The sequence below is a fragment of the Plectropomus leopardus genome, chromosome 6, assembly GCF_026936395.1.
Source record: "Plectropomus leopardus strain MGB_pleo_1.0 chromosome 6, ASM2693639v1, whole genome shotgun sequence".
In the NCBI taxonomy this organism is placed as follows: Eukaryota; Metazoa; Chordata; class Actinopteri; order Perciformes; family Serranidae; genus Plectropomus; species Plectropomus leopardus.
Genome location: NC_142181.1, coordinates 11,879,524 through 11,901,133, shown reverse-complemented (window position 1 = coordinate 11,901,133; position 21,610 = coordinate 11,879,524). Strand labels below are relative to the sequence as shown.

At 40.2% G+C, this 21,610-nt stretch overlaps 2 protein-coding genes across 4 annotated transcripts; one reads left to right on the top strand and one right to left on the bottom strand.

Moving 5' to 3' along the window:
* Positions 1–1,442: 1,442 nt before the first annotated feature.
* slc33a1 (solute carrier family 33 member 1) lies at positions 1,443–8,603 on the top strand. Of its 3 annotated transcripts, XM_088078773.1 has the most exons (10): positions 1,443–1,669; positions 1,812–1,838; positions 2,494–2,948; positions 3,058–3,211; positions 3,319–3,514; positions 3,625–3,824; positions 3,965–4,149; positions 4,243–4,360; positions 4,979–5,194; positions 5,296–8,603. In XM_088078773.1, the coding sequence occupies exons 3-10, from the start codon at positions 2,536–2,538 to the stop codon at positions 5,461–5,463; spliced, it is 1,650 nt and encodes a 549-aa protein (XP_087934899.1). In that variant the 5' UTR covers positions 1,443–1,669; positions 1,812–1,838; positions 2,494–2,535; the 3' UTR covers positions 5,464–8,603. The 3 variants fall into 3 exon arrangements, with proteins under 3 accessions (XP_087934899.1, XP_042342011.1, XP_042342010.1); XM_042486077.2 differs by lacking the exon at positions 1,812–1,838 and having other exon boundaries at positions 1,443–1,600; XM_042486076.2 differs by lacking the exon at positions 1,812–1,838.
* Positions 8,604–9,148: 545 nt separating this feature from the next.
* rps6kb1b (ribosomal protein S6 kinase B1b) lies at positions 9,149–21,275 on the bottom strand. The gene is made up of 15 exons (XM_042486079.2): positions 21,088–21,275; positions 19,199–19,242; positions 18,986–19,106; positions 18,722–18,790; positions 16,503–16,650; positions 16,252–16,309; positions 15,633–15,733; positions 15,363–15,453; positions 15,097–15,187; positions 14,864–14,971; positions 14,697–14,759; positions 13,088–13,165; positions 12,662–12,769; positions 12,124–12,236; positions 9,149–10,099 (listed from the first exon to the last, which is right to left on the bottom strand). The coding sequence occupies exons 1-15, from the start codon at positions 21,154–21,156 to the stop codon at positions 9,844–9,846; spliced, it is 1,518 nt and encodes a 505-aa protein (XP_042342013.1). The 5' UTR covers positions 21,157–21,275; the 3' UTR covers positions 9,149–9,843.
* Between the last annotated feature and the right edge of the window lie 335 nt (positions 21,276–21,610).

Below are 21,610 nucleotides of genomic sequence, written 5' to 3'. Positions count from 1 at the left end.
ATGATGTTCTCAACAATAAAAGGTTTTGATTATACTGAGAAATACATTCATAAAAGCATTACATAGAAAACAATGAATGAATATCACTTTAACCAAAGGTTTATTTCTAGTATTGATACATATCATTCTGTTTAGCTCTGAAAAATACTCAGTTAAAGGTTTTTTTTCTCTTGTCAATCACATTTGACTGCATGTCGTACTCACACATCTAATATAATTCTGGATAAGATGTGACTTTCTTTGTGTTAATTTGGACAAAAAATCTGTGTACACATACAACAACAGCAATAATAATAATAATAATAATAATAATAATAATAATAATAATAATAAAAATAATAAAAACAAGGTAAAGATGATGAATGTGTAAATAAAGGAAAAGGGAGTTAATTAGGAATTAGGAAGGAATAAATTATTATAATATACAATTATAATTATATTGTCCAGTCCTATTATAAAGTGCTATATTTACCATAGCTACAGTTACCTAATTAATATGCAACAATCTTCATTATAGTATATTTCAACCACAAAGACTTGCTAACAGATTACTTATAGATTAATTATTAATTACCTGCTGTCTGTGACATCTGATGATGATGAAAGTAACAGCATGCCAATGGACTTTTTTCACAACAGACACTTTGACTTGCCATAGTAGGACAGCAAAGGTGAAAGTGCCCCACTAAGCTGCTACAGTGAGCCACCGTGGACAATAGCAAGGCCTCCACTAAATGCAATGCAGCTATCAATAATAGCTACTGAATACACCTGTGCTTTTCCTATTACATGTCGAAATGTTTGCAGTGGAAAAAAGGTCTATGGAAGAACACAGTGATATTTCCAGCCTCTGAGGATACAGCCTCTCCTAATCAAGCCCCTAAGGATCATTACCAGTCAATAGTGTGTGTGCGCATGTCAGGCGCGCGCGCGTGTTCGTGGAGTGACGCATCATGAGACATCTTGAACGTCATTTCGGGCTCGAATTTAATGATCTGCGCTTAAAACCTTAAAATTTTAACAAGTCTCTTTTCCTCTCTCCCACATGACACATTTTTACACTGAAGCGGAACTCCTTTCAGTTGGGCTTTGACACGTCAGCTGTAGGTGCCGGACACATTTAGCCGCCGCACACGCCGGGCTTCCTGGTGGTTGATGTTAGAATGGATCGTCCGGAGGTAGGACGGGGGGCGGGAACTCCGCTGCACGTCATCTATCGCTCACACATCCATACGCTTTTATATATCTATGATGCGCATAGCGGAGCGTCACACTTATGAACGGGAATGATGCAGACAGATCATAGCCCGTATGTAAAGATACAGATATAATATACAGTCTGTAAACGCGATAAACCGAAAAATCTGTCAGAAACTACACGCTGCTGTGATTGGTTGATTCTGCTGTCAGCATTTGAGCTCCCGCCCCCTCCATCCGGACGATCTATTCTCGCATCAACGCTTCCTGGTTCTTCTGTTTTGATGTTCATCGAAATAATCTGTTTTTAGTCGAACGGTGGTTATTTTGTTGTGTTTCTCATTTTTTATTAAGATGGCATTAATCTCCGAAATAATTAACACAGAATAAAGCCGACTTCCAGGTGACTGGCTCTGTTATTCAGCCGTTTGTGTTCAGTTTTTCTGATTTGGCATGCTGTCATCATCACCAGGTATGCATGAATTCATCTACTGCATATGTGGTTTCACTTTACTTTTTACACATATCTTGCTTTTGCCTTAATAATGTGCCGAAAAACATTTATTTTTGAATAGTTTTTGTTAATTTCACTGTATGTTGTCCTTTACTTTTAGGCCAACGCAACACCTTGCGAGTTTAAGGTGACAGCTGCTATCATCCGTGTACATATTAATAGAGCTATTCAATTGGTTTAATTGCTTTCTGGCAGACTCTGATCATGTCATCCAGCCAATGAATGAATGTGGACACACTGTTAGTGTGTGACTTTTATTTCACACGATGGGCAGTTAGTATGCCTCTTGTACTATATCAGTTTGCAATACAAAGCTTAAAAATCATCACAATGCTGAAAGTGTCTCCTTCATCTTTCACCCGCCTCATGAATCATTGTCACAATTTGTTAATTGCAATGTGGATATTCTGAACATATTTAAGAAGTCTGCTTGTGATCATCAGATACTCACTTGACCGGTTTTGCCACTAGCTTGATCAAATGTTTGATCAAGTGTTTGATCGAGAATGTTTTTCCATTTATCTTGACTTGTTTGTTACCATTACACGCACCTGTCTATTTAATCAATATTTGATTGTGCTTTGTTTGATTTGTATGTTGTATCTTCTTTTTTCTTGCCATGAACAACTTTATTTGTCTGTACTGTTTGCCATTGTGGCTATGCCTTCCAAAAACTTAAATTTTAATCTCATTGGGACTCCAATGATTCTTAGTAGCTTCAAAGACTTGCAGTAAATTGTGCAGTTCTTACTATTTCAGCATTTCACTCTTTTTTTCTGCAGATTTGCTAAGGGCTCAGCCGGTTTGATGCCCATAGCTCCAACATGGAGCACTCAGATTTTATGACACACAAGAACGGGCGACAGAGGAAGCTGGCGGGTGCCCCCCTCCCACCTGAAAACATGAGGGACATAGACAGAGAAGACATGAGCTCCTCTGAACCAGATGTAGAAGCAGAAACAGAGGGCCTTATCAGAGAGTCTGACTCTGAGGACAGTAGGCACAAAGTCCGGCCTGGGATCCGTGGCGAGTTGGGGAACGTGTTGCTTCTTTTGTTTCTGTACGTGCTGCAAGGGATTCCTCTGGGACTGGCTGGTAGCATCCCTCTGATCTTACAGAGTAAGAACGTCAGCTATAAAGACCAGGCCTTTTTTAGCTTTGTCTTTTGGCCATTTAGCCTCAAGCTTCTCTGGGCACCACTGGTGGACGCTCTCTACTTCAGCAAGTTTGGTAGGAGGTAAGAATGACATGTTAATGTCTTCATCAGGTTATTCTTGTTTTACCTGTTGTTTTCTTTTTTCTAATTTACCTTTTTTTCTTTTTTTACCTCCCACCTGATTCTGCAGAAAGTCATGGTTGGTGCCCACACAGTACCTGCTGGGCCTCTTCATGCTTTACCTTTCTTTGACTGTCAATTCACTGCTGCAGAGTGAGGGAGGACCCAAAGTGGTAACACTTACTGCAGTCTTCTTTATGCTTGCTTTCCTGGCAGCCACACAGGTATGCAATCATTAATACTGTGACATAAACACGCATTCAGAAAGAGAAATGCATTCAAGTCCACAGTTTCTCTCTTGTCCTCTTTTTGCACCTTCTCTGCCTCTAAGGACATAGCTGTGGACGGCTGGGCCCTCACTATGTTATCCAGAGAGAATGTGGGCTATGCTTCTACATGCAACTCTGTGGGCCAGACAGCAGGATACTTCCTGGGGAATGTGCTCTTTCTGGCCCTGGAGTCTGCAGACTTCTGCAACAAATACCTCAGAGTGGAGCCTAAGGACACAGGGATAGTCACATTGTCAGGTATTATCTATCTCTGGTGTGAAAGGTTAACCAGAGAAACAACTTTTCTGATACTTTTCAACAGAACAGTCATTTCAGTGGATTTTCTTATATTTTGTATTCTACTGCAGACTTCTTGCTGTTTTGGGGAGCGATGTTCCTGGTTTCTACAACGTTGGTAGCCATCCTAAAAAGGGAAAATCAGCAAGGCAAAGGAAAGAGGAGAGTCCATGAGGAGACGCAGGGTGTCATGGAAACCTACAAGCTGCTGCTCTCTATCATCAAGATGCCGACAGTCTTCACCTTTTGTTCCCTGCTTCTTACTGCTAAAGTACTTGAGCATTACTTGATGAATATGTGGTTTGTCTCTGAAATGTAACCCTGAAGGTGTTGCTTTTGCTTGTTTGCCACTCGCCATGAACATCTGTTGCGAATGTAAGATTTTCAATGTGTCGTCGCTTTGTGTTTCAGATCGGCTTCTCTGCAGCAGATGCAGTAACGGGTCTGAAGTTAGTGGAGGCTGGAGTTCCTAAGGAGCAGCTGGCATTGCTGGCAGTGCCTATGGTGCCTCTGCAGATCCTGCTACCTTTGATCATCAGTAAATACACAGCAGGGCCCAAACCTCTGGATGTCTTCTACAAAGCCTTCCCTTTCAGGTTGTAACACACATCAGGTACACACACAAATCCATGCATACACACATTCAAGAAACTAAAAGCTAACAGAGTGTTGCTGTTTTGTGCTTGCAGGTTGCTCATCGGGCTGGGGTACGCGGTGTTGGTGTGGTGGACCCCCAGCGTAAAACAAGAAGGAGGGTTCCCTGTTTACTACTACGCCATAGTGCTGCTCAGCTACGCATTGCATCAGGTTTGTATCTCTGCTGCTCTGTTTAATATCTTGTTTTTCTCCTATTTTCTGCTTTTAGCTCAATCCTCATCATAGTTTATCCAGGTGACAGGATCTCAGCAACATGCAGACAGTAACAGATTGCTCCTCTTCACACTATTTACAATATAGTATGTCCAAATCTGCTTGGTGAATGCATAATAAAACTGACTAAAAATGAGCTAAAATGACTATGATTGATCACAACAGACAATGCTAAAATTCTTAGTTTATGCCCACATAAAACTAATTTAACCTAACATGGAGTAACTGGTACACAAATGATCATTTTTTTGGGCGAAGTGTTCCTTCAAGTCCTTTTTCTCCGATCAATCTCATCTCATTTCACTGTCTCTGCCTCCAGATGTCACTGTATGACAGAAAACTCTAAAGCATCATGGAAAGGAAAATATTTATCCCCGTTCTTTCTTTTTTTCATTTTTCAAATTTCAGGCATTTTTTTAGTAAGGGATGTAATGTTATTTTTTTTTGGACCTTGGATTTCTGCCATATCACTAATGTGATAATAAAGTCTTTAAGGTCAATTTGAGATTTGATTTGCTTTAACATACTGTATATTTTCTCATTCTTCTACCTCAGGTGGCGTTGTACAGTATGTACGTGGCCTGCATGGCCTTCCATGCCAAAGTGAGCGACCCCCTGATTGGCGGGACCTATATGACCCTGCTGAACACAGTCACTAACCTCGGTGGAAACTGGCCCTCCACTGTGGCCCTGTGGATGGTGGATCCGCTGACCTCAAAGGAGTGTCAGGGGGCTGTTGGGCAGAGCTGCGGCTCTCCGGAGGAGGCAGGGGTGAGTTATCAGGAGGAGAGTGAGGGAAAATCAGCCCGGTGATGTATGTAATTACCTAGACTTGATAAACTGATTTCCTTTGTCCCTATTTGTGTCTCCAGCTGTGCGTTAAGGAGGGCGGCTTCTGCGTGACCACACTGGACGGCTACTACGTGGAGTCCGTGGTGTGTGTTGTGATCGGTCTAGCCTGGTGGCTGTGGTTAGGGAAGAAGATGAGGCGGCTGCAGGAGCAGAGCCCCACTGCGTGGAGGTGCAGAGCCAATCAGTGATGATGCTCCATCATCAGCACCACAGACTCGTCACATACTCCGAAAACAGCTGAATGGTCGACATTGTGTTCTTCCACTCTCATCCGTCTGGTTTAGTCCCTCTGGTCCTGCTCTAGCTGCTGCGTTCAGAAAACTCATTCTCACCTCTGTCACCCTGAAGCACATAAATCTGATAACACACAACGTCGTCTCTCTGGATGGAAAAAATCCTTATCACCGTTTCTCATGCTACCTGTCAACACCCTGAAAACTGAAACAACCGGTCAGACTAGCTAAAACGTTTTTGTTGTTTTTGTTGTTCTGAAACCATTTTCTGCTGCTCGAAACAGCCTAACCAAACGAGAGCTGGGTCAAAGAGCACGTTCAAATAACGTCTTGGGTTTGTTTTACCTGTTTGGATAACCAGCTGATTGAGTGTACAAGTTTCTGTGTGCATTTTTTACCTTTTGCCCAGAAAAACAACTTCTTGAAATTTGAGCTCCTCCACATTAAAGTAAAATAAAATCAGCACGTCAGACTTTTGTGCGCTCTTCTGGCCAGTCACCATATTATCTATATTAAAAGGATACCAAAGGGAAAAGACAGGTAAAACATACAAACGCACTCCTCCAAATTTACTGTCTGCACGTGTGGATATGATTTTCCACTGGTATTGAAGTGTCTAAAGTGTCCTGAAGCTGGTTATTCAGAGTAAGTTAAACCCAATGTGAACACTATCTTTCATCGCTGTTTGACTCAGATCTGAACCGAAGTTTGTGGGTATTTTAATTATTATTTAAATATATATGTATTTCCTCTGAAGTGATTTGTGCCTTGTTTAGAGTTTCAAATTTTTTCAAAGCCAACTTTGATTGCGTTTAAAAATCAAGGCAGGGAATAATAGTTATTGAAGATGAAGTCTGATGAACACTGTTTTCTGTCATACTGTAGTTTGGTAGATTATGCAAAACGTGATTACTTTCATCATTGATTATATTCATGTTTTTTCTTTTTTTTTTACATACTCCAGAATATGACACTGAGCACACATTCCTTATGAAAAATATACGATTACCAATATCATCTATGGTTAAATGAACTGATATGTCTAGAATATTAAATGTTTTATAGTTGGAGTATTCTTTTATTTTTCCTTGAATCTGATTCGTTTTATTCATCACAGGACCAATTCAAATCTTTAATAGCAATATTGGATAGTGCAGCTTTGAATCATTGGGACCTGTTGTCAATAGGATCTGGTTATTCAATGATTCTTCAGTGATTCTTCAAGGTACCTTTTAAGGTGCAAAAAAAAAAATATTCAAAAATATTTATGCATTTCTTTTTTTCAGTCAGCCTGTTGTAGGTCTTGCAGCATTTTCCATTTTTATAGATGCATTTTATTGAGACACGCTGTATGTGAAAGGCCATTTAGCTGTATACTAAATGCTGCAATTTATAACAGAAGCGCTGATTAAGACTTTTTAACATCCCTAAAGCCTGTCAGGTTTTGTGTAGAAGTGTAGATGGAAGATCTCTTGGCACATCCCGTCTTAGTGGGACATTAAAACCAGCCTGGAATTTATATAAGTAAATACGTACAGTGAATTTCTTGCCCTCCAAAAATATTTCAGAACCCAGACGAGCAGCATTGGTGAGAAACTTGAAAAGCTGTTTATGTTTTGTATATTGTACAGAACTAAATGTTACAGTATTTTCTCTAAAGCCAGCATTGAAAACCCAACAGATTCAAATTCAAATGTTGAAGTACACAATCAGGGTTAATTTTTAACTCTTGTTGGAAAAATACCTGAGTTCCTATGGGGACTATGTGAACCACATGTAAAAGGTCAATCAAGGGTCATTTCAGAACACTATGGTAGCAGCATTTAAAAAAAATCTTTTCCTGGCCAGTGATTCATCTGAAATGCTCAGAGGTCCATTATACTGTACATTAAAGGAATACTTAAGCCATCAAATTACCATCTATTAATCAATTACTCACCACGTTACGCTGAATTTGTGAAGAAAACTTTTGGCTCACGTGCCTCCAAAGTGAACGAAGAATCCAAAAACAGACAATTCTTGATAAACTGAAGTTTATGTGGGACACACTCAACAACAGCAAAACTTTATCTAAACATCCGTTCACAAATTCTTGCACAACACGAGCAGTATAATCCACGTCTCATTTATCCAGCCATATGCTCAGTACTTCACAAACAAAACGCCCTTTCCAACAGGGAGCTTGCTCTTTTCAAAGCCAGGCTCCGTTGCCAAAAAAATAGTTTTATCTCACTGAACACAGGAGCTGCTGGTCTACAGACGCCTCGATCTGTTAGTTTCTCATGTGACTTTAGTGGATCCAAAAACAGCATTGTCACATTGTACCGCAGGTGTTGCAAGAGAGTGTGCAAACGAATGTTTTTGATAAAAGATTTTTGATGTAAAATAAAGCCCCCATGACTCAAATTCCTCCAAAAAAAATTCTGTATTTGGATTCTTAATTCACCGTGCAGGATGCAAGAAAAACAAAGTTTTCTTTACAAATTCAGCGTTACACAGGCTGAGTAACTGACATACAAGTGGTCATTTGGTGGGTGAAGTATTCCTTTAACTTCATACTTGATAACTTTGCTTGATGTCTATTGAGCCTTTCATTTGTGTTTGTACCAACAGATCACTGTAATATGCCTTTTCTGCCATTAACAGGGCACAATTTGTGTTTGAATTTTCTTTGACAAAGAAATTTGACGTCATGTGCGACTGATGATTTCAACATCATGCATGTTTTTATATTTTAGATCAATTTAATCTAAATTGGCTTTTAGGTGTTGGTAAACTACTGTTATTTCAGCTGCAGGAAGTTGTTTTATTTTATTTCACCATGTTACCTCATAACCATTGAAGCGACTCCTTTTACTTAAAATGAAAACTTGCGATTTTATTTTTTTTACTCTGCACAGCTTTTGTTTAGGATAAGTCCAAATGCCCAATCATATCAAGGAAAAGTATAGCACAGGGTAATAATACAGTGAGAAATTTAAATAAGCCAGCAGCAGCACTCTGCAATGTTTCGATGATGGATGTGAGGACATTCATAGGATGCAATGTTGAGATTTGAAACAAATCTTATGTGTAATTAAAAAAACATCCACATACTTGTGAGTTCTCCAGAGGTTTTTTTCCCTAAAGTTTGAACACGATAACCGGCATTCACAAAAAGACACAATGCATTGTTTTTTTGTTTTTTTTTACATTTTATTATAATTTGCCTTGCTTTTCGGGATTTCTAAAATATCCCTCCTAAACAAGTGAACGCTGATGCAACAGGCTGTTAATGCTGCCCCGAGTTTTCGGAGCATTTAACCCCACAGACAGTGTCCAGATCAACTGGTGCCACAGTCTCCAGTATGAGTTCACTCCAGGGGTCAGTCGGGGGGGGTCTGACGGCCCGTCACCTCCGAGACCCACAGTCTCACGGGGGGGGGGGCCAGAGTGGGGTCACACAAAGCAGCACCGAGATCAGTTTTGGGTGGTCGTGGTGATCGGGCTGAATTATGTCCGGTGATGCGTCAGCTAATCCAGTGATACATCCCACAGTGTAGTGCGCCTGAAGAGCAGATAATTGAAGTACGGTTCCCACATCAAACAAGTCATTCAGTCATCTACAACACCAATGCCGAAAGAATGTAAAAAGTCAACATCTTTTTTTCTTGTTTAATTTAGGCTCTCTGATTCATCACTGATGTATAGCACATTTAATGCATCCATTTTGTAAAACACTGTAAGACATAAAGCTATATTCATCAACAGCTTAACCTACGCTTGTCCGCTGCTCACAATGATCATTTCTTTGATCTTTTTCAAAAACAAACCTTATTGATATCATTTCATTCAGAGCCAGGAAGCTTTTTTTTGTTTTTTGTTTACGAATTGTCAACATCTCCCAGACGGAAGCAGTTACCTTTCTGGCATTCATTCAAATAGCACAAAGCACTTTGGATGTCGTCTTGTACAGTAGACTGGCTGCGCTTTTAGAGTAAATCGCTTGCATACTGTGTGATATATCATCATCTTTCCGTCGCATTAAAAAGGTTGTGGCTCCTCAAAAGTTTTCCAGTCCTACTAGTCCAGTTCAGAAAGGTCGTGAGACCTGAGGTGTCGGAGGAGAAGTGGTGAGGCGGTGACGTTGTCGGTAGCACTTAACTGCAGCACGCTGGAGTCCCAGACCCACGCACAAACTCCAGGCTGTGACAGTATATGGAGTGAGCGGATGTGCAATTTTGGATTTGAATTGTCTCTAGCATCCATCTTTTTGCTTTGTTTCTTAAAAAATATCAACAAAAAAACAGAAAAAAAAGAGTCAAGAAATAAACTCTCCTAAAGAGGCGCGGTGGGTCATAGGTTCATACGTAAATGCTCGGGCCGTTTGGCCACGACGGGATAGGCTTGCTGCTTCATCTGAGCCAGGTTGACCCCGGCAGGCTGACGGATGGGAAGAGGGGCCGAGGCTTCGGAGCTTGTTGTGATGTCCATCTGCTCTGGGGTGGACAGCTCCATGGCCTGGTCCTGAGGTGACTGGAGGACACTCGGTCCTCCGCCGGGGAGAAGGGGACTCCGCGCCCAGCAGTCCCCCGCTGAGAACTTGACCGGGCTGAAAGGAGATCAGAAAAACAGACAGATGTCACTCAGACGCATTTGGAACAACATGACGGGTTCATGTGTATTGCTGTGATATTCTTGGTTTCGAGAAATAAATTCAGCCCTCGTGACCAGAAGTGAGGGGTGAGATTTTAGGAAAGCAGATGTCTGCGTTTAATCTATTAGTCTGCATAAAATAGAAAACAACAGCAATTAATATGTGCTTTTAATACATAATTCCCACATGTTCTTATGGACACAATTTCAAAACTTTTCCATGATATTTCAAGGACCCATAAAAAACCTTTTTCCTCCCAAACATATCAGATTTTAACTATTCAAACTGAATCTCAGCTAGCAGACATACACGGAGGGAGAGACAGAACGCAGGGAGAAAATAAAGCAAAGCAAAGCTTGTGACAGAAATGTCACGGGGACACGCTGTAGGTTTACAAACAGTAACTCTACAAAAATGTGGGATTTTTGTGTGGTTGGCTGACTCTCGAGTTAGATGAACAAGATAATGTGCTGAACAAACTCAGGAGGCAGAAGTATGTGCAAAAAAAAAAAAAAAGGTGGTGATTTATTAACCAAAAAATCACATTTTAAGCAGAGGGGAACAACAGAAGTCCCGCAAAAAATTAACAAAAAAAAGCACTACTGAGGTAACAAACAACTAAAAAGAAAAAGCACAGCCTCACAGATAAGCTGCCACTGACAATCCCTCCACTCAACGCCCAGGTGGCGTCTTATAACCCTCCTGGCCCATCCCTAATTGGACTCATCCCCTGCATGGGGGTTGGGTGTGATGGACAACAGGAGAGATTAGCGACCTGATTGATAGCTTCACTCTGGCAAACGAGGCACAGGTGGCCGAATCATGCCTGCTGACTGCTGTCGGGGATCTGGGCATGTGAAAGGGTAGAGAACCTTTTCACACACACAACAGAGCCGAGTTACGTCGCCAGCTACAGAAAACACATTTGCCGTCAAGCTACATTACGAGGAAGATTATCCACAGAAAATTAATGTAAAAGCTTTACTACACACAGCAAAATTTCAGAACTTTTCCAAAACTTTTAATGATTTTTAGTAATACAATGAAAACATGACTTTGAAATTCCATGACTTTTCCAGGTTTACCATGGGAACCCTGTTAAAATGCCATACACTGTTAGCCTTAAGGCAGTCGGGCTAAGCAAGTGGGGCTTTAGTTTAAATGTATTTATCACAAATCTGGTGAGGGACGGCTACTTCTCATTTGTGTCGACCTCAGACGGACTGAAGCTAGATTAAATAGAGATAATTTGAAAGGAAGCTAGAAAAATCACTTATTTATATCATGTTAGGAAAATGCAATGAGAGTTAAAAACCAGGATCTGTTCACATAATTTTTTAAAATTATCATGATAAATCATCCGTTGTGAGGCACTTTAATGGTCAGAGCCCCAGCTTCTTTGGACTGAAGACGCTACAGAGAGGTGGTGATAGGGACAGCATCCTTCTCTGAAGGAAAGCGTCCCTCATTCCCGAGAGGACGAATGAGATTTAAATTGCTTGTTTCTCATGAAGTGAACATATCCGTGTTGTTTCTTGGTATTTCATGTGTTAAGTGCTTTATATGATGAGATTCTGTGCTGTGAAAGGTTGTGGCTCCCCCTGTTGGGATGTAATTGCTGTGCTGGCTTCAGTCAGCTATAATTAATACCACCTGTGTATATTGTCTGTGACACTGTTGGAATACAAGCTGAAGAAGGGTGTCTTGCCCAAAATATCCACCAAAAAGGAGAGCTTCCCCAGTCTTTATTTTATAGTCACTTACATTACGGATACGGCACCCAGGACCTAAAGCTTTAATCGTGTGTCGAGTCCACTGTGTCTAATTTTTACAAAAAAGTTTAAATCAAAAATATACAAAAAGAACTGAGTGTGGTAAAAAAAACAGAAATGTCTGGAATAAAACAGAGATCCACTGTGGGAATATTGGGGTTTTCCAATCAGCCGGTACACGAGCCTGCCACAGACACGCTAACATACCTGAGAGGTGTTCTTGGGCTGCCCATGATCCGTCGAGGAGAGCGGATTTTTGGCTCAAATGAGAACTTTTCTTTGATGTTTTCCAGGACAGACGGAGCGACGTATGTGAAACCCTGCGGAAACAAAGACGTCACAGACAAACACAGGTACAGTTGGTGCGCGGTCCCATCTGAAGCAGCAGTGTGAGTTGTCCGCAATGCAGTGGCTTTAAATCTGATAACTGCCATTTTCTTGTCATTGATGTTGCTCTGTGATGCACTGTGAGTATCTTTAAAATTAAATATAATGAAACAGAAACTGATATAAATACATCAGCAATTTGGGAAAATGTATGATTAAAATGCTGATCCTGTGGTGTCTTTTTAAACATTCAATAACTGAAAAGGGAAATGACGAAGATGAAACATAGTTGTTAGCAATTAGTTTTCGTTACTGAATATCAGAAGATAGTTATGGAAATTTTTTTGCAGCCTTTCTTATGTGATCAAGACGTAACAAAACAAACAAAAGACAGGGAAATGTAGTTTAGGAAAGTTACCAGAAAGGCTTGATTGGCACTCTCGCTGAGTGTCGAGTCATCCGGGCTGTCGACTGGTGTCTGACTGGTGAACTTCGAGTCGAACTGACTCACGTCTTCAGCTGATTGCTGCCAAGATAGAAGGGAGGACAAACACAGGTGAGGAGCTGCAGCAACACGAGACGTTGTGTCAACTCACAACATTTAGACCTGAAACAAGATAGGACCTGGGTTCAGTTACTAAAACGTGTTTGGCTGGTTTAGAATCAAACCCCATCTCCATTTCAGAAAAAAGAACAAAAAAAAAAAAGTACTCAAGCAGCTTCAGTTGAGAATTCACACAGATCTTATTTCAAAATTTTACATTCTCAAATTTCACCCCTTAAAACTACAAGTACTGTGGTATCCGGTTCAGACCTCCTGGTGATCTGCTCCTCTGACACTCACCAGGAAAGGCTTGAAGGGAGGCTCCACTTTCCGAGCCAGCAAATCCTCCCAGTTGATGTGTCTGAAGAAGGGATGAGCCTATGGGGAAACAAACAAATAACGAGGGGCCATAAAACACATATTTTAGTCTGGGAAATTTTAAACAAACTGCCATATATGCAACCACAGATTTTTCCAATGCATGAGAGTGTTAGCGCCAGTATGTCTTGAGAAGTTTTGTGGTACAGAGATTCTGCATTTTAGGGCTGAAAGTTGTGCTTCACCAAACAAGCTGAACTCAAATCAGTTTCTCAGGAGTAACGGTCTTCAGAAACAATCTTAAGTGACACAAACAAGCTGCTGGGTGCAGCTAAAACCAAAAACACAAGCAGGGCAGGGATCCCATTTGTATTTGAAATCATTCAAAGTCTGTGAATTTTAGAAAACTAGAATCATCACCTCGTGGCTGTATGTCTGTGCAGACTCATGAGTGGTGTTTTGTCTTTCTGCAGAACATTATGATGCCAGAGTGAAGGTGACCTTTGACCTTTTGGATTTAAAAGGCCATCACTTTATCATTATATCCGATAAGAAAACTGTGAAATTTTGCCAAAGTGATCTGAAGAATTCTTGAGTTATGGCCGAAAATGTCAGTTTTTCGCACTATAAACTCTGTTTCTGCTGATGCAGTTGAATGTAATATATTACCTGCTACAATGCTAACATTCTGCCTTTTACACCATATTGCAAAAAAAAAAAAAATATATATATATATATATATATATATATGTTTGATATATAGCAGATGCATGTATGTATGTATATACATTATGCCATCTTCTTCCGCTTATCCAGAGTCGGGTCGCAGGGGCAGCAGCCTAAAGATGCATTATGTCTTATATTTTTATTATTTAATTCTATGTATATATTTCTTTATTCTGTACTTTCTCTTTGTATTTCTTCTCTGCCAGTGGGCATGGAGAGAACCGTATTTTCGATTTCTGTATGTCTAATAGACATGGCCGAATTGACAATAAAGCTGACTTTGAGTTTGAGTCCAACTGGATGTTTGTGCCCAATTTAAAGAAATTCCCTCAGGACCTTCTTGACATATTGCGTTCATGAGAATGTGATGGATGGAATACCTCAAACATATTGCCTCCAGCCAAGGTTGTAACTTAAAAAAAATCAAGACCAGTTTTTGAAATTAGACTAAAGTCACTGAAAGTGCTGGAATTTAAATATGTTGTGCAAGAATAGGAATTCTCTGTCTCTAGTGCTAAACTTACACAATATTTTTCTGCTGTATTAGAGAAGAAAAGAGACGTTATACTCTGCCATCACCGTAACACAGCAGCATTGAGAACTGTTCACACACTCAAGCCTCTTTCTCTTTTGAATTGTTTATGAGAGTCTTTAAGGCCTGTGGTTCTCATTATAAAAATTCTCAGTGTTTTAACAGCAACTAACCTTGATCCGTGTCTCAAACTATTCCATTTAGGTTTGGGAATTTGAGGGAATTAGGCCTGAAAGCCCTTGAAATGTCCTTGAATTTGATGTTTAAGAAAGTGTGGAAATCGTGATTTTAGTGGTTCTGATGAAAATATCAGGTAATAATATTCATTCTCACCTGCACCTCTGTAGCATCTCCTGCTCCCGCTCCCAACCGTGATGAGGCGTTCCTCTTCAGCAACTGTACAACCAGCAGTCAAATGTCAAAACAATACTTGCACAACAACTCCACACGAATTTCGGATAAACACGCGTCGTAAAAGCTTTTAAACAAACAGGAGATACCCGTTTCAGAAGATCTCTTGCTTCTTGTGTGAGGTAGGGCGGGAGGCTGAGCTTACACTTCAGGATCTTGTCTATGGTCTTTTTTCGGTTTTCACCAGTGAATGGCGGCTACAGTTGGAAAAGAGAGGAAACATTTAAACATTCCCAAATTACGATGGACTTTTTTTTAAAATGAGAGCATGAAAAGATAAAAGTTGAAAGCTTTTCGTCGTGTTGTAAAACTTTTAACTGACCGCTCCTGTGAGCATGTCGTACATCAGAGCACCCAGACTCCACCAGTCCACCGCTCTGTTGTGTCCACTTCTCATCAAGATCTCTGGGGCCCTGCAACGATGCGAGTGCACATTTCTTACTAACGAGTTTATGTTAATGAGTTGACAATAAGCATGACTGAAGACGGAAAGCAAAGAGCGAGTAGGGGTGTGTGTGTGTGCAAGTGTATCAAAAAGATAACATAACTGCAGATGGGAGGGGTGAGGAGGAAAATTAAAGCGCTTACATGTACTCAATGGTACCGCAGAAAGTATGGGTGACTGTGCCGTCGTGAATCGACTCTTTACACAATCCAAAGTCTGTTAACTTTACATGGCCTGGAATGAAAACAACACGTATTCAAAAGCAATTATTTACACATCTTTGTGGCAAATATACATACATCTGAATTAAATCACAACAAAACAAACAAATTTAAGACCTTTTTTTGGACAAATGATGCAGGCAGGTTTGAGTTCATTTCATTACATGCACACGTGGATACAAACACACACACCTTGGCTGTTGAGCATGATGTTCTCAGGCTTTAAGTCTCTGTAAATGATGCCCTTCTGGTGCAGGTGGCCCAGAGCCATGGAGATCTCTGCCAGGTAAAAACTACAGAGAGAAACAAAAAACAATTCCAAAATCCACCTTATGACACAAAAAAAGCACTTCATAGTCTGATATGCATAAGGTCTCAGCATACCATATATTTGTAGTGACTTTAAACCATTGTTAGGTTCATTTTACTGGTGAAGAAGTGTAAATATCGTTGCTACAATTTAATTTAACTTGTGTGTTGATTTTAAAAGATCGTTCAAATGTTGATCAAATCTGCGTTTGAGGTGTTCTGACATACAACTATAAGATGCAACCATCGGCCAATCAGAAATGAGTGTTTTTCCACGGTGACTTCATAGGAGATGGAGCTGATGCTGCCAGGATGTCAAGTCAATTTTATTTATAAAGCCCATTATCACACACATCTCTCTGTCCATAGACCCTCACATCGCCTAAGGAAAGAGTCCCCCGAGAAAAAACCCTGTAACGGGGGAAAAACATGGAAGAAACCTCAGGAAGAGCAGCTGAGGAGAGATCACTGTCTGTGCAATATAAGAAGGAACAACACTCACCAGGCTGTGTCTTCCATGAAGATTCCCTCCCTCTCAAGCTGCATGAAAAGTTCTCCTCCTGCACAGGTGAACACGTGTTAACACGGGCGACATACAAACAGCACAAAGGCCAGGCTGCGTAGTTGGCCCTCACTACTGATCTCCCCACAGAAGACAAGCAGGGAGAAATGATTTCACACTTCATGCATGCTACGCTTTTATCTTCCTGCAGAGTGTGTGTTTGTACCAGTGTGTGCATTTCTTGTACTGACCACTCAGGTACTCCAGGATGAGATACAGCTTTCCTCCCGTCTGGAAGGCGTATATGAGATCGACAATGAAGGGATGTTTCACCTCCTCAAGGATGTTCCTCTCTGCCTTGGTATGGGCCGTGTCCTTGGCGTTGCGTACAATCATAGCCTGGTGCCCCCCCGCCCCAAGAAAGCATGTCAACATTAGCCACAGTGTAGAAAAACATGTTTTAATCCATGCAGATGTCAAACATCTAAACAAAATAGTCTTGTCAATAGGCTGTATATTGTTGCCATACGAGCTGCTTGTTTGTCCTGCATGACTAACAGAGAACTTAATTCAATGTACAGAGGCAGGAGTTCAGCTGAGCAATTAAGGTAACTATTATGTCACTGATGCAGGAGTGTTATTTCTTAATTACTGCTCATTTAGTCTGATAATAACTAAAAGTTCAGCAAATGCAGGTCTTTATACTTCTACTGTTTTTCCTATTCCTTATTTATTACTCACTCAAAGCAACAATAAAGCCTTAAAATGAAAACTGTTAAGTTCTATGGAGAATAACGAAGCCAACAGACTAATCATTATTGAGGTTTTATATGAAGCGCCTTCTGCTCCTCCAGCTCTCCACACTCTCCCTCTCCTCTCTGCTGCTCCTGTTTATGTTTGCTAACCACTTCTGTCAGAAAGCTAAAGAGCTGCCTGTCAGCAGAGATGTTGTCTCAGCTTTGGGCGTCAAAACCACGACAACAGATGGAGCTCCAACAGGCAGAGCGAAGCTGTGATGAGCCCTTTGATTCGGAGGAGGATGCTGCGAAAGCTGGCTGACTAAGAAGTCTTGAAACTTTTGGGCATTTCACATTTTTGTTGAGGCTGATTATGAGACGTGCATTGTGATTTGAATTTTTCAGCCCCTTCTTATTCACGAGCTAGGTTAAAGTTACCCGACCACAAAAAAACGTCGTCCACTAACTGCTGTACTATGCTACAGGCTGTTACTTACGTTGGATAATCTGGGCCCGTGTTTATTAAGCATCTCAGAATCACTGTGGTTTAATCCCTAGGTTATTTATGAGCCTTCCCCCACACACACACACACACACACACACACACACACACACACACACACACACACACACACACACAAACACACACACACAGAGCAAACAATCAACAGTTTGATTTAAGAGTAAATAACATAATTGGTATGGGAAGTGTTTTTATTCATCAGTCATTAATTAACAGTGACTTCCAGGAGTTTTTTGTCAGTGGGTTCGAAGTAAAATCAACACATTCAAAAGAGGCTAAATCAGAAATAATTTAATGCAGAAAATCTAAATGTATTACAGCATTATGTTACTTGAATTGCAAGCTAGTTAAGCTCACAAGACTATGAATAGATTTTATCTCAATATAAAAAATGACACATTATTTTGATACTAGTATATAATTATATTCAGAGGGGAAATCATAGCAGCAATAGCTGTTAAGTCTGAGATCGCTGCTTTTGTGGCAGTATTTCCTGTTATCAATTGAGAGTAAATTGCAATAACATTTAAACTTTTCCTGCAGTTATTATTATTATTATTATTAGAAAATGTTGCACACTGTGCATATTGTGGTATATCGGTCTTGTCACAGTCTACCTGCTGGGAAATCCTAACAGGTTAGGACAGCTCCGCAGCTCTCCTGAAACATGCAAAACACATGATATATTTCCTCGATGGAGACAGTTGATAAAACGCTTTCAGCCCTGAGCCTATACGCAGGACTGCCTATAAGTCACTCCAAGAATTTTGGGCAAGTCAGGACTGACTTCTTACTCTGAGATGCATCATAAACACGGGCCCTTGATTCTACCCCAGAATCTACAGGTCTCTATTAAAGCAGTGCTGCCATTTTGAAGCTGTACGATCGAAACGACCAGTTGAAATCTGGCAGGTCTTAAACGTGTCACTGGGGTCATTTTAGCCAATCAAGCAGAAGCAGTGTGAATATCCAGCGGAATCTAATGGGCTGAGGCAGAGTGTTTTAAGTGCCAAGGCTGCAGCAGCACAGATGGCACTCTACCAACTAGCAGTGAAATCTTACCCCACCAACGGCTTCAAGGACGGCCAATATTTGCAGACAGAAGCACCACAATGTTTATTTGTAATAAAAAGTGTGCAATTATGTTTACACGATTCAAGCAGAGAGAGGCATTGCTTTAACTGAAGTGATTCAAGTAGGAAAAAAGTACCTTTTTTAAAACTTTCATGGCAAATATTTTGCCCGATGCAGCTCCGACAACTTTTCGAACTTGAAAAACCTGCACAAAAGGAAAAAAAGACTGATGTGATTAAAATAGATCAACACTGAAAGAATCACAGGTCAATATGAGTCAGTTTTTCATATTCTAAAGGGGAAATAATCCAAAGTGTGCATTTGTAGGAGTGTGTGCATGTTCAGTGTACTTTTTCATGTACTTTCTCAAGGCTTGCTGCTTCTTGGGTACCACAAGTACCTTTCCATAACCACCTTTCCCCAGAACCCGCAGCAGCTCAAAGCACTCTGGTCTGATGTTCTCCGTCCCCTGGTTGACGTTGTCCTCCGATATCTCGATCTTCTCGCAGTCGTCCATGTTGCTGCAGAGACATATTAAATGCATTTTGTTCTTGTGCAGCTGTTTTTCCACTAATTCAGTCACAAAAAGGCATACAAACACAAGAATACTTACAACTCAAATCCGCTGCACTGGTCCATGATGTCTCCGATTTGAACCTGGAAGGAAAAAAGGGAAACACAAAATAAACACAGGTCCTGAAAGGTTTTTGTTCTAATGAGGAAGTGGAAGAACAGCGATGGAGAACACATGAGCAGCTGCTGAACATCTACACAGAAATTACAGTTTGATGTCTTCCCTCCAATGAATATCTCTGTTGGAGCTTTTTAACCTCATAACGACATTTATGTAATTCAATTTCTTGCTTGTGCTGAACACGTAATGCCTGTTTCAATACTATGTTAGTAAGACATTTATAATACTTGTTCTTCTATACAATAAATGTCTAAGAACACGATAATGGCTGCACTTAAATACAGAATCAAGCTCTCAATCAACTCCAGTTTGAGGATTTGCTGCTTTCTTCTGTTTTGATATCATTGGAATCTGAATATTTTGGCATTTTGGTCAAAAATGACATATATGAAAACATCGCTTCAGACCCACAACAACAACAACATTTTTATATATATATATATATATATATATATATATATATATATATATATATATATATATATATATACACACACAATTTTCCTTCACTTTATGGAGAAATAAATCATCAGATTAACTGATAATTAAAATAATCATTAATTGTAACCCAACATACATTATATCCTGCTGTAAAATCGGGGTGGGAATCACCAGATGCCCAACAATACAATGAAATCAGGATTTTTTGGTCACATTCCAATATTATTGCGACTGTAAACAATTTTTTAATACACTGACTATTGTGATGACATATATTGTGATATATTGCAATTCATTACCTTTTTTCAGTTGTAAATTAAAGGGAAAGGGAAACTTTGTAAATACCCGTTTTTATCAAAAAATATAAAGTTTTAAAGATGAAGTTTCACACTTCTCAATCATTTTACTTGCAGCAAAATGTATATAGTGGACTAAAAAGCAATTGGTTTTACTATTCTAGTAGGATACAGTTTTATTTGTATTTGGAATTTTAATCATTTCGACGATAAAATAAAATTGATAGATAACTTTAGCCAAAATAACTGTCTGTTTTGGCTTCACATGGACACTGGAGCTGAGATGTGTCGTTGACAAACAGGAGCTGTTGTAATCTAATAGTTGCCCAATCCATGCTCCATGGACATCAACATGAGGCAAGATATTATGCAAAACTTGTTTATCTTGATGAAAAACTGCATGTGTCTGCGCAGATATTACAAATCAAATTATATTGACGGTGTGATTTCTATAACAGTGGATAATAATGATTTTGTTGTAATAAGACAGTACTTGTAAAATTGCATAAAGCAGTATTTACAAATAACTTGGTAATTTACAAACACAATTTAGAGTAATGGTTATTTAAAGATAAATGCACAATGTGCTGAAGTGTTGTGCAGCAGCATTTTAGGCTCGGTGTGAACAGAAGCACAGCAGCTTACAGTCCATACAGTCCCACTCTGCAACAGTCTTGCCAAAATAAACTGTTGCACACCGAGCCACATTTATCACTGCAGCACCTTTGGCCAAGTAAGGCTCTGCTTGCACAACTCCACCATGACAGCGATGGTTTTTAAATGACACGGCGTGAACAGCGCATGCACTTCATCAGCAGCTATCGTTATCTGTATAATAAAAACAGGACGACTGACAGCTCTTCATGATCGCTGTCAGGCTAACGGTGGCGAGCTAGCATTAGCCTCAGCTAACCCTGCTTGAAAAAGGCCCGAGAGCTCCGGCTGCAGGAGCAGGCCCGCGGTGGCTGGCAGGCTACCAGGCAGCTAACAGCTAGCAGCTAACCGCTGTGCGTGAAGAGTTTCTGCTGTGACAACTCTCGCGGTTACGTTCAAAATCCTCCATTAAAGTACCTCCTCATTCTCATCGTCGGAGACGTTTTCCTCCGGCTGGTCCAAATCAATGTCAAACACTCCAGCCATGGCAGCGCTTCGCTCGGATCGCTCTGTCACAGACCGCAAGAATAGCAGGCGTCCCCCACCTCATGGACAAACACACACCGCCGCCATAACCGGCTACTACACTGAGCATGCGCACTGCAACGCACAACAAAAGGGGCGGTAACCTGAGCTTTTATTTTGTCACAATGATTATTAAATTAACAAGATCATAACAAGATTTTTGTATCAGCTTTTGTTATAAGGTAGAAGGTAGATTTATTTGTCATGTTTTTAACAAAGTTTAAAAATAAAATACAATAAAATAGCTACTCTGATTACATTATTCCAGTCCCTTGAAAAAAAAATGTAAAAAACAAAACAAAACAACCTGTAACTACTGAGATCAATTTTCACTTTATGCACATACTCTCAAACTAAATACAGACATGTATTGTGCTTAGTTAGGCTCTGTTTTCATATTCAGAATATTTTACTC